This window comes from Halyomorpha halys, unplaced genomic scaffold (assembly GCF_000696795.3).
Source record: "Halyomorpha halys isolate HHAL.00 unplaced genomic scaffold, Hhal_1.1 Scaffold1000.1, whole genome shotgun sequence".
NCBI lineage: Eukaryota > Metazoa > Arthropoda > Insecta > Hemiptera > Pentatomidae > Halyomorpha > Halyomorpha halys.
Window position 1 is genome coordinate 238,423 of NW_027107118.1, and position 12,750 is coordinate 251,172.

Genomic DNA, 12,750 nt, shown 5'->3' on the forward strand with positions numbered 1-12,750 from the left:
ATGATTAAAAAAAGAGTATCACCCTGTAGAAAAAAAACCTCCGTATGAAAAAAATGACCAGTAAGGTGGTAGTAAAAAAAATATGAGAGTTGCCTTGACGGTTATCTTCGTAGGGGTAGTAGTTTTTATGGTATTCCCATATGATATGAATTTTGGCTTACATTAGTCGGCCAGCACCAAACAAATAATACGATACACAAAATCGAAAGTAATGCGTTAACTGCGTAGTAATTGCGTTTTGAACAAGAAAAATATAGAGACTTCGTACAAAATCATTTATTTAATGCATAGTCTTATACAAAAAACAAGTGTTAATATCCTTGATTATTGGGTAATGTTTTCTTCAAACCATGATTCAGTATTAGGTGGAACACTTGGGAAGAAATGGCTTAGTAGTATCTCGCTTTAGATTCTAAAACAAAAAGAAAAAGAAAATTAAATAATTTTATATATTATCTTTTCAATTTATTGAGACTGGTATTTATTGTTTAAAAAAAATTAATTAGTATCCAGGCAAGCCTCAACACACTTCATAGTCTATCATCGTTTCAGCCATCCTCGAGGACTATCTTAAATATAAATTTACACCTCACATCCAAATATTTAAAAACTTTTTTTTATTTTTCGATAGTAAAGTGATAGTGTTAAGTTTATCTACAAAGGAAAGTTTTTAAAATTATTAAAACTATGACAAAATAGAGTGATTTGACTGATATTAATGACCTGGGCAGAATAGCCTGCAAAAAGTTGTTAAATATTTCGATGTGAGGTGTAAATTTATTTTTAAATTGTCCTTGAGGATGGGCGAATCGACCGAAACGTTGGATTGCTAAAGAATTAATAATGAGTGTTGAGAGTAAGCCTGGATACCAATTAATTTTTTTAAACATTTAAATAGCAAACTAATTTTAATATAAAATAAATAATACTTAAATGATAATAAAAGTATAAAATATAGATAAATAAAATACCCCTTGTTTTAAAAATGAATTCTGAAAATAAGAATAATATGGAATTTATTTTTTTTTTATGTAATTTATATATGTATCACCACTTTTTATTAATTATGTCAATCAATTATTCTTTTAAACTAACATTGGGTTGAAAGAGAGAATATGAAGGAAAGATGAAAAAAAAGGGGAAAGGATAGAAAGAAAAGAAAGAGAGGAATTAACACAAAAAAATTAATAAAGTATAGAAAGACGAAAAAAATAATTGTTATATATTGTTACTTGCTATGATTGTATATTATAAGATTAAAACAAATTGGCCGATGAGGTTAGAATCAATATACTTTGTAGTTGGTAGCTCAATGAAGTCAGGTAGCACTTCTTTGTTGTTTTAAATGAAGTTTTACCCTTTCAGACAATGAAACTGATGGTGAGCAAATCAAATTCATGTTTTAACAAACAAAATTGTTAACACGAATCAGTAAAAAAGAAAAAAAAAAATCAGAAAAAGTATGATTAAATAAAAATGATATAAAATTTAGTTTGGTTTTGAAAATAATCGACAGCAAAATTATTAAATTTACTTAATGAAAATGAGGAAGTTTTTATTAAAAGTGAAAAGATCTATTTTTAGAAGATTGTCATTAAAAAAATCTAATTGAAGCGTATGATGGAATTATTGCTCCTTGAATAGAAGTACATCTGACAAAAAAAAGTTACGATTTTATTAAGCATTGGACGTATTTCAAAGATAGTATAGTATATACCAGGGGCGGCCAACAAGTTTATCGCCAACTTTGGTCGATCTTCGATCGCTGCCATTGTCTGGGGTCGAATTCCTTGTACCATGGACTTTAAAGCGATTGTAGAAGACAAAGTATTTTAGCAATAGTTTTATGCATTTTGGGAATTTTTAGAATTCTGAAAGCCTGACTCTGTGATCTCCGCCCATCCAGCACAATACATTTTGACTTCTGTGTTACACTACTCATCGAACGCAACAGTTACGATTCGAATTATCGCAGAATACAGGCAGTTAGCTTGAATATTTGGTAGTGTCATATGGTAGCTTCTTAACTTTCGTATTAACAGTATTATTATTAATCAGTATTATTTATCCTCGGTGACCTTTTCTTTGTTTTAAATTAAATTGCTTTTTTTACCTACCTATTTACTTGGCAAGTAAACATTCTCGTGACAGATCTCTAATCATTACACTGAGAGAATAATATTGGACAGTATTACAAATATATTAGGAATAACAATAATTCTATTTAAATTAAGATATTACGGTTGTAAACTATAATTCTGACTTGGAATCTGCTTTCAGATCTTTACAAGATCCATTTTCAACACACCCATTACTAATAGAGTTAAAGCAGCTTTCGAAAACTTTGAGCTACATTGGTTGTATAGTCTTGTTTTTATGGCTGCCAGGTCATTGTGGGATCACGGGGAATGAAAAGACAGACTCGCAGGCCAAACTAGCAATAAAAAGACGGTTCAAGTCGTAATAGTACAAGAGCCCAAGAGGAGAAAAAAGGCAGTTAACTCACCCCAATTTTTGATTACTTTAATGAAAACTACGTATAATTAATAGTCAAAATTGATGAGTCTGCTAAGTATAGGTAGGGGGAATAAAAAATGGCGGCTGTTTCAAAGCGATAAAAAGACCAATTGTTCATTCGGAGCTTTATATCTTAAAAAGTAGGAACAACACAAGAAAACCAAAGAGGATGTCATTTAAAGAAGAGCAATTTTCCTAAAATATGAGCCCTAATAGAGTTATTTACGTTAAATAGTTTTCGAGATATAGCTTTTTAAAAAGCAAAATTTCATAAATTCATTCATGTTGTATGGGACGTACTAAAAGATCAGTAGTTAGTGAATTTATTTTGAAAAATTTATATCTCAAAAACCATTTGACGTACAGATGTCTATTAGCACTCAAATTAAAGCTAGTTTAATGAGCTATAAAGTAGTTTATTATATTTATCTTCGTAGGAGTAATAGTTTACATGAAGTTTGCTAAAATAAATTGATTTATAGTTCGGACAAATTTTCATATGCCAAATTTATATTCATATGTGAATAAAAAAACTACTACCCCTACAAAGATAAGTGCCATAAACTACTTATAGTAAGTTAAATTTCTTTATTTTGAGTGTTGGCAGACATATGTGCATCTTATTTTATATGATGAGATATATTTTTTTAAAATCCAACATTTTATACAAACAACTAGAAATTAACATTTTGTGAGTTTATTTTGTCAAATATCATAAAAACTACTACTCCTACATAGATAAACATAATTAACTATTTTGTAGTATATTTAACTAGCTTTAATTTGAGCGCTAGCAGACATCTGTATGTATCTGTAGTACTTTGCATGATATTTGACAAAACAAATTTATTTTTAATTATTCGGACAAAATTTTGGATATGATATGAATTTTGGCTTACATTAGTCGGCCAGCACCAAAAATAAAGCTAGTTTAACGTACTATAATGTTGTTAATGACGGTTATCTTCGTAGGGGTAGTAGTTTTTATGGTATTCCCATATGATATGAATTTTTCATTTGAAATTTTGTCAGAACAACTAGAAATCAATTTATTTTGGCAAATGTCATGAAAAATGCTACTCCAAATAGCTTAAACTACTACTTACTACTTGTAATTTGAATATATTTTTAATTGTAAAACAATTAATAGACAAAAAATTTGACAGCACTAATGGAAAAGAAAAAGAAAGGATTTAGAAAAACAGGACTTATATACAGTTTAGAATATATGAAGAAAAAAAATTTGTATTACGATGACATCTCCACAAATAATATAATATTAAGCTAAGGAAAAAATAAGAATAATAAGCAGAAAGTTTTACTTAATCTCTAAAAACCACTTTAGATTTATAAATGGTTATAAATTAGTAGTATATAATATAAGTAGACGTATATATATATATATATATAGTCAAATATTAAATTGTTTGTATGAAATGTGGAATTTTTTTTTTCACTGCAACATAAAATTTGATGACTGTAACAGTATGTTAACAGTAAATATTTTTATTTTATAACTTGATAATGCGACAGCCCGAAACGTTGTTCGAATGATATAATTAATAACGAAAGAAAAAAGTGTACTTCCTGAAAAGAAAAAAAAAAGTCAGATACCAGTTTTTACGGCTGAACGGCTCATATATTATAATTCAATTTTTTTAAATTAATCGAAATATTAAAAAATTATACATAGGCTAGCAAGAGCCAACCGAAGATTCGTCCATGAAGGACATCTTGGAGAGAATGGTCATCTGCATGTAGAGGATCGGAGAGAATATCGACGCAGTGACAAACCGTATCGCTAAGAATATGGCCACTAGTTGCAAAAGAAATACAGATCCTTTGAAGATTATATCCGCTTGCTTGCGGGTGGTAACGATGTCGACAAGCCTGTCGAGGATGAAGTGGCAGACATGGAGGAATATGTTTAGAGCTGGTAGCAGGGCGAGGAACATCGTGAAGACGCCGTACATAGCATGACCTGCAAAGTTAAAGTAATTTTTAATTTTTTGATATCTGCAGCACATTCCTATTTATAAATAATTTAATTTAATGTTCCTCGTTTTAAACCTCACTGTCCTTCAAAGAAAAAGTTAAACAAAAAGTAGGGCATTGGCCACGCCCCTGGAGCTCAGGTTTATATTGAGGTTAATAGGCTATTTTTGTATAATGGAGCAGATACGCTTCCAAAGCAAGTGAAGCCAGAAGGCGGGGTCTATTCCTTTCGTAGGCATGACATACTTAACAGATAAGAATTGTGTCTGTAGCTCAGGAAGTTGAGGCGTCTTTGCAACCTGGGAGCTGCAGTGCTGCTGGTTCGAATCCTGTCTGGGGAGGTTTAACATTCATTTCTGTCTTGGTCTCACGAAATGAAAACTTGACCCCCTCTCCCTCCTCTGATGATTAAAAAAAGAGTATCACCCTGTAGAAAAAAAACCTCCGTATGAAAAAAATGACCAGTAAGGTGGTAGTAAAAAAAATATGAGAGTTGCCTCCATATGCCAGAAATGGTTAGGGAATTATTAATTTGTATCAAAATTTATATTTGAATGTTTTTCTTAAAATAAATATTTTTTTTATTAACTGTTCCTAGAAAACCATAGTTAAATAATCACAACAATTTATCAAGAAAGGCTTAATGGATCTTCATTTTAGACACACCAAATTATTGAAAATAAAATTTACTACAACTTCTTTTGTCTCTAAATTTGCGATTTAATGAACGGTTTTACTGTTCATTGCATTAATGTGCGAATTCCCTATTAACATCAACACAATGTTGCCTTCAAGAGGCGTGGCCTGATCCCCCCCCCCTTAGCGTCATTTTAGCTTAGAAGGAGAGAAGGTTATGACATCCATATAATTAAAAAGGTTTTGATTCGTTTATTTCTATCCATTTTTGTAAGAGGCTAAATTTATTTTGCTTATTTATCCCCACCTTTGCCATGAAATAATCAACTAAAATATATACATTTTTCTTGGTGTGTAATACAATTAATTTCTGCCATCAAGAAGAAAAGTTTCAATGAGTACAAGTGTTTTAATTTGTATTTATTTATTTCTTACTATGATAGCTTTGCAAGAGGTCACGTAAATCAGGCTTATAGTCTAAGTAATAAAAAATTAATATTAATTATTATTATTACTGGCTCATTTCATTTTTAACGCAATAGACTTGAATGTATCACTTAGTTAGCTCTCAAATTGTTTTATATATATTTTAAAATTAAATTAAATCAGTACCACTACAACCAATGAAGGGTCAGGAATGCAGTATTTTTTAAGGAAGTTCTGTTACTAGACCTACGGTTGTGCAAGGAGGTGATTTGGTCACCTCTTTGAGAGAATCCACTTTATGAGGCTAGATGGACCTCGGAGGGCTCCTGTACCCATAGGGCTGACTAAACAGCTACAAGTGACATAATAATTATCTCCCATGGCCGGATTCGAACCCGGATCCATGGGATTAGTAGTCCATCGCCTTACCAATGAGCTATTCACTACCATATATATTTTAAAACATAATTATCCATTAGATGAAAACAGTATTACCAGCTTGCTGCACCATGATAGCCATTAAATTGACGAAATTATTTTCTTCTGGGGTATAACCTCGCTTTTCTTGGAATAATTGCACTTGATCCCTGACAGACCTCAAGAGATATACCGGACCGAGCTCTTCACAAACCTATTCATAATAATAGCATGATAATAATAAAAATTACTGGCTTAGAATACATTAATAACATAATTATGAAGAAGATGGTCAGGGGTACGATCAAAAAAGAACAAAAAAAAATTTAACAACTATTTATTTGCCGACGTTTCGCTCCACGTTTTAGAGCTTCATCAGGACTGTTCCAGTGGAAAGATTTCGAAACAGTCAAGTGTTTTTGTTTTCTTTTGACCGCACCTCTGACCACCTTCTTCATAATATGAAATAATAAGATCAATAATTTAAGTATATAAACAAAATAATATTGGAGTTTTGGTGAAAATAAGTTGGTACACATTTACAATTATTGAAGAGAATAAATAATACAATCTGTATAAACTGTAATTTAAAAATTAATCATAATTTAAGGGCATTAAGTATAAGTGTTCAAATACTCATTCATACATTATAAAAAGAAGTAGAAGAAAAGAAAAAAATATAATACTATCTTGATTTGTATAAATAAAAATGTGAATCTACATCAAAACTATAATAAAAATAAAACTACTCACATAATAGGGGTATTCATGATCTTTAGTTTAACATGGTAAATGGAGAAATATTTCCATCTTTTATTATGTTAAAAGAATATAACAAATAACATGGTTGAGAGTCTGTTACTAGGTTTGTTAAATGGAGACTAACGTTACACAAAAGACCAACTGAGTTTTACACCATTTTGTTTGTCGAGTTAGGTTAATTGCTCGCAGTTTGTATTTTGATTGTATATTAGTATTAATTTGGACGTTTTTAAACAAGGCAATTAGTAGTCAAACTTTCACACTTCTCACTTACTTTAGGCATGTTATAATAAATTACTATAATCAAAACTTAGAAGTAAACAATAACAAGAAATTTTGGAACTACTAAACAATTATTAATTGGAATTACTAAACAAGTTGCTCATAAAATCTGCTAGGAGCTCTCATTCATTTAACATTTAACATAGTAAAGGATTTTACAACTAATACATCATGAATACCCCTAATATAAAAAAATAAAATAACTTAAGTACAAGACAACGAATATTAAATTAAATTAACAATAAAATAAAAGCATTCAGATCTACATATAATATTTACATTCTGATCTACATATAATATTTACATTCTGCATGGGAACTCCGAGGCAAGCCTTTCCACCTCGTGTGGAAGGCTACGCAAGACTCTAAGAGATCCCAGTGCTTTTCTCCAAGCCTACCGTTACTGGCTTGCGATTAGATAATTAAAATCTACATTTGTCTAAATCATTAAGGTTCTGAAACACGTCTGTTAAACTATAGCAAATTCGCACAAGCGCATGCGTAAGCGTGTGGATAGGTTATTAGGATTGATTGGTATAAATTGGCAAGCCGATCCTTCAGAGTGTCTGTTCTTGGGCACAAGTCGAGGGGCGCTTATTCTGGATCTAAACGTTTGTATTTGATTACCATTGACTTAGAACTGCCAACAGAAAAACATTTATGCTCTTCATGTTTTATTTAAATAAAGAATTCTCCCCACCTACGGGTTCAATTATAGCCGATCTCCTGTAAAACTAAGATTTGTATAAATTAGATTTGCCCACGAGTTCAGTAAACTACGGTAACTTAACGACTTGTTTCTGTTCTACAGTTTTATTAACTAGGTTTCCAAGATAACCTGAATCTGAGATAACTGTCGGTAGATCGCGCTAGTGTAAAATTCAAATCAAATATTAGCAGAACTTCATAATTATTAGTTTTTTTGTTTTTATCAAAGTTTTCTGATTTTTCTTTCTATTATTTGCGCAGAGCTAAGGTGAATAACATTTATCATATTATAGTTATTACAAAACTATAGTAATTTTTAATTAGTGAATCTTAATTTATTAGAAGAATTAATAAAATCCTTTTTCAATTCATTTAAAATTTGATTAATAGGAAAAATCTTTATTATTAAAAACCTGGCAACAATAATAATATAAAGGGCTGCATTTTATGACAACTTAAACTACTTAAGTTTACATAAAAGGAATAGAAAAATTGTAAAAGTGTGTTGATTTCATTGATTATATTTTCTCATTAGAGCAATTACATTGAAATTATTGTTCATGGGTGAGCTGGGGAACCCCGGGAGATAGTAAGACTGACAAAAGCGTGTACGAATGATCCTAATTCATAGTTCTTGTTAAGAGGTACAAGGGGAAGTATCTGAAGCCAGAACAGGTTTGAGACAAGGAGATGGGCTCTCACTAATGCTGTTCAGCTTAGCCCTAGAAAAAGTGATTAGAAGAACATCACGCGAAAATGGTGGAGTGCACGTCGGAATGAAACATGAAGTCCTGGCGTACTCGGACGACATTGCAGTCCTAGGAAGTAACCAAGATGACACGGAAAGACTCTAATAAGAGAATCAGAGGAAATTGGCTTGCAAGTAAAAGAAGATAAAACAGGGTATATGTTTTTTAAGCCGAAAAATCCACCCTAAAGTTATTCAGTCTGCGTGGATTTCAAATCGTTTCCGAAAGTAGACAGCTTCAAATACCTCCGCTCTGCAATAAATTATCAACGGACTGAGATAGACTAACGTATAGCAAGCGCGAACAGAGCCTTCTCTCTGTCAAGTAAACTGAAATCCTGAAAAATCTTAAGCTAAGGGTGCACAATATCATGTATAAAGCCAGCTCTTATAAAAGGTATAAAAGACCTGGGCTTCAACAGGTACCCTCGAAAGAGCAGAATCGAGAGATTCTCCCTGCAATTACAGGAGCAATCTAGGATCATAGCTTTAACACATGGAGGAGAAGAATTAACTGTAAACAGCTGGCAGAGACTCGTGAGTGAATATCTCATTATTTGGAAGCAAGGTGGTTAAGATGGGAGAGTCATTTTGCTTGAAGCAATTCATCAGGACGCCTCTTTATAAAAATAAATGCCAGTACAGTTGACCAGAGATCTCGTGGGAGTTCAAAACCATATGGATTCAACAGCCACTTGTTAGTCGAAATCGCTGAAAAAATTCTTCATCTGACCACTATAAAAATAATTTGGTCGAGGATAGAATACATTTTCTTTCATTATTGCCTGATAATTATTTCTCCAAAGTCTCCGTCGTCTGTAAAATCGTATATCTGGTATAATAAAAAACACCTTCCCTTAATCAACTGTCGGGATCTGATTAAAGTATTCATGATATAATCATAATATGATTTTGCAGTTGATTTTGGACATGATATGAGGAGAAGATGGTGGAGGGGTTGGATCAGAGGAGAGCACCAATAAGTAAAATTTATTTTACTAAGGTAAACGTTTTTGCCAAAACAAGATAACAATGATAAAGAATAAAAAAAAAAGTCAGAATAACTAGTAGGTTTTTACCCAGATTAAATGCCCACTAAGCATGAGTGTGCCCTCAGGTGATCTACCAACCCCAAGGTCTATCCACAGTGATGTAACAGAATAAATAATTATCTACAATAGCAAACATGAATCTTGACTGACTAGAAGCATGGTGCCTTAATAACTGAACTACTCTGCTCATTTTGTATTAAAAATAAAATTAAGTCTGTATCGCTACAACCACTGAAGAGTCAGGGGTGCAGTACTGTTACTAGACCAAGGGTAGAGCAATAAACTGATTTGGTCAAAATCATGCTCGACTGCCAGATTTTTAACAAATGAAGGGTGAGCTGAGTGGACCCCAAAGGGCTCCAGAACCAACAGGATTCAGACTCACGGCTACAGAGAAACATAACGTAATTATCTGCCAAAGCTGGATTTGAACCCGGGTCCTTGAAGTTAGTATCAAAGTGTCTTACAACTGAGCTACCAAATCCTACCTCTTTATATATCAATTCTTAATTCATTATATATCAATTCAAAACTACACTTTAAAACTATATAAATATAAAATACGGATATAAAAGATGCCTTACTCGTTGTCTATGACCCATGATGACAGCTTTACTATTACTTGTATTAGATTGAGTTGATTTGAAGAATAACTGGTGTAAACCAGAAAAGAAAAATTTTACATAATTTATAACTCTACTCAATAATAGCAAACCAAGTGGCTCTTCTAAAACATTTGGTTTTTCTTCCTCTATTTTCTCATCTCCATCAAACATATCCTCTTCTATATTTATTTTTTCCAATTTTAACATACTATTAAGACTACTCAGATTACATTAGTTAGTGCATGTAAAATTTGTTTGTAATTTTTTTTGAAATGTTAAATATATTTATGTCATAAAGGTTATTGTTGAACACATGTTCTATGGTAAATATTTTAAAGGATACTGAATTATTACGGTTTAAATATACTAAGTTTGTTTATATTTTTAAATGATATATTTTGTAAGTATTAAGTTATTCTTAAGCAATACTAAATCTCAGATCTATTTAGTAAGTATAATTGAAACATATGTTCACTATAATTCAAAAAAGGCTTGTAATAAATACATGGAAATAAAATTAAAAAAGTCATGCTAGGATTTAAAAAACACCTCTAAAGAATAAATGAGAAAAAAACTTCTATTTTATATAAAAATTTAGCTATTCCTAGTTTAACTTTTTAGTATCATTTTGATGAATACTGAGTCGAATGTGATCTATTTACAAGAGATGGGCAAAAATTAGCTCTAGTTGAAACTAATAGCTAAATGTCCCATGAATATAATCCTTATTCATGAATGAACCATTTTTTCCATGACAATTTTAGCTATTAATTTCAACTATAGCTAATTTTTTCCCATCTCTGCTATTTACCATAATATGGTATCATGGGGATGCTTTATTTCTTAAAATTGCAAAGATTAGAAATTTTTGAGAAATGAATGTTCAATACTTGTCTTCATCTGAAGAAATGAAATAAATTGTATCCAACAAAGTCTCAACAATCTTTAAATGTCCTACGTTTCGTCCAGGCGCTCTTCAGTGTTATTACTCTCTATAAATAACAGTGTTTAGATTATTTTCCACTAAAAGTATTTACATTTAAATTAATTAGTTACATACATAGGTTTATTTGACTAATATTATTAGCGTTGGTCAGAATAGCCAGCAAAAATTTTTAATAGTTGGTGTGAAGCTATGAATTTATAGTTCAAATTACATATATAAGTAAGTCACTATTTAATTTAAATATAAATACTTTTAATTTCAAATAATATCAGCACTGATCTCTATAGTGAGTTATATTAGTGCTTAGATTATTTGAGATTAAAAGTATTTATATTTTAATGAAATAGTGACATACATAAATTAATTTGACTAATTTTATTAGACCTGGACAGAATAGCCTTACATTTTTTAGTAGTTGGATGTGAGGTTGTTAATTTATAGATTGTATTTCAGGATGACCAGGTTAGGAGAAACATTTGACATTTAAAGTACTAATTCCCCGCCAGACCCGCCCTTGAAATGAGAAGAGGAAACTTTAAGATTGTTAAGTCGAGTAATATTTAAAAAAACCCTAAAATTGAAAAACGGCATGTTCTGATACTAAATTGGAAAAAAATTATTTAATTTAAATAATAAAACCATTCTCAAGTTATAAGATTATATTTAATAAATAAAATATGTTTACTAAAGGTAGGTAATATTACTTCACCATAATTTAATTTACAATCATCATGTCCAAGGTTTTCAAAAACTTACCATCTATCTGAAGATGGAATGTTAGCTGAAACATTGTGCTCCTTAATTGTAACTATTAATTATGGTAAAATAATCATGCCTATAATTATTAAAACAATATACCTTCATCTGAAAAAAAAAATAATACATCAATAGAATATGTTTAAACCACTAAGCAAGTATTTTCAGTTCTGTTTATTCTATTTTCCTGCATGAATTATGCTTTCTACCATACAAAATACAGATTTTCATGATGAGATAACAAAAAATTTTGGTTTTTTAAATAATTTATGGAAGTAAATTTTTATTAATTAATAAAACTATATTTAATAGGCTATTTTTAATATAGAAAACTATGCTTAAGTAGTACCAAAGATTAATTTTAGTTCCTGTCAAATATGAATGACAAAATTGAGAAAGAAAATAGGCTGAACTTAATTTATAAATTGACTGTAAATAATGCAAGGATAAATGCAACATAGGTGAGGCATTATAAAATTGTGGAAATAGGTTAAATAAACACAAAACAAATACTAAAACCCATAAAGATGACAATGAAACAGTACTAGCAAGACATAGCATAGTAAATAACCACGAATTTGATATTAAAGAAGTAAACATTTTAAACAAAGTGAAGGATGTAAAAATTAGGAAATATTTGGAGTCCATTTATACAATAAAAAATTAGTGAATTTTATAACTGATACAACAGAAATTTAGTAACACTACATTTATACGATCAATAAAATAGTTTTTTATAACAATAATAATTAAAAAAGAAATAAATTAGGATTAATACACAACAGAGAGAGATTGTAATAACAATCAATCAAATCCCCAAAGGAATAACATTTCAGGGCTCAGAGCACTGAAACATGAACATGTATACATGAGAAAAATATTAATTTAGAGGTAATATGAA

General features: G+C 30.5%; 1 protein-coding gene across 2 annotated transcripts; it reads right to left on the bottom strand.

The window, feature by feature from the left end:
• Positions 1-261: 261 nt before the first annotated feature.
• Positions 262-10,444, bottom strand: LOC106687716 (uncharacterized). 2 transcript variants are annotated; one of them, XM_014431748.2, is made up of 4 exons: positions 10,127-10,444; positions 6,070-6,205; positions 4,227-4,498; positions 262-412 (listed from the first exon to the last, which is right to left on the bottom strand). In XM_014431748.2, the coding sequence occupies exons 1-4, from the start codon at positions 10,352-10,354 to the stop codon at positions 362-364; spliced, it is 687 nt and encodes a 228-aa protein (XP_014287234.1). In that variant the 5' UTR covers positions 10,355-10,444; the 3' UTR covers positions 262-361. The 2 variants fall into 2 exon arrangements, with proteins under 2 accessions (XP_014287234.1, XP_014287235.1); XM_014431749.2 differs by having other exon boundaries at positions 4,207-4,498; positions 10,127-10,442.
• Between the last annotated feature and the right edge of the window lie 2,306 nt (positions 10,445-12,750).

Bases quoted from the DNA above. Each gene is read 5' to 3' on its own strand.
- LOC106687716 (XM_014431748.2), bottom strand. From the start codon at position 10,354: ATGTTAAAATTGGAAAAAATAAATATAGAAGAGGATATGTTTGATGGA. The intron at 4,499-6,069 runs GTAATACTGTTT...TTAACTTTGCAG, and splicing joins TATCATGGTGCAGCAAGCTG to GTCATGCTATGTACGGCGTC. The intron at 413-4,226 runs GTTGGCTCTTGC...TTTTTGTTTTAG, and splicing joins CCTTCATGGACGAATCTTCG to AATCTAAAGCGAGATACTAC.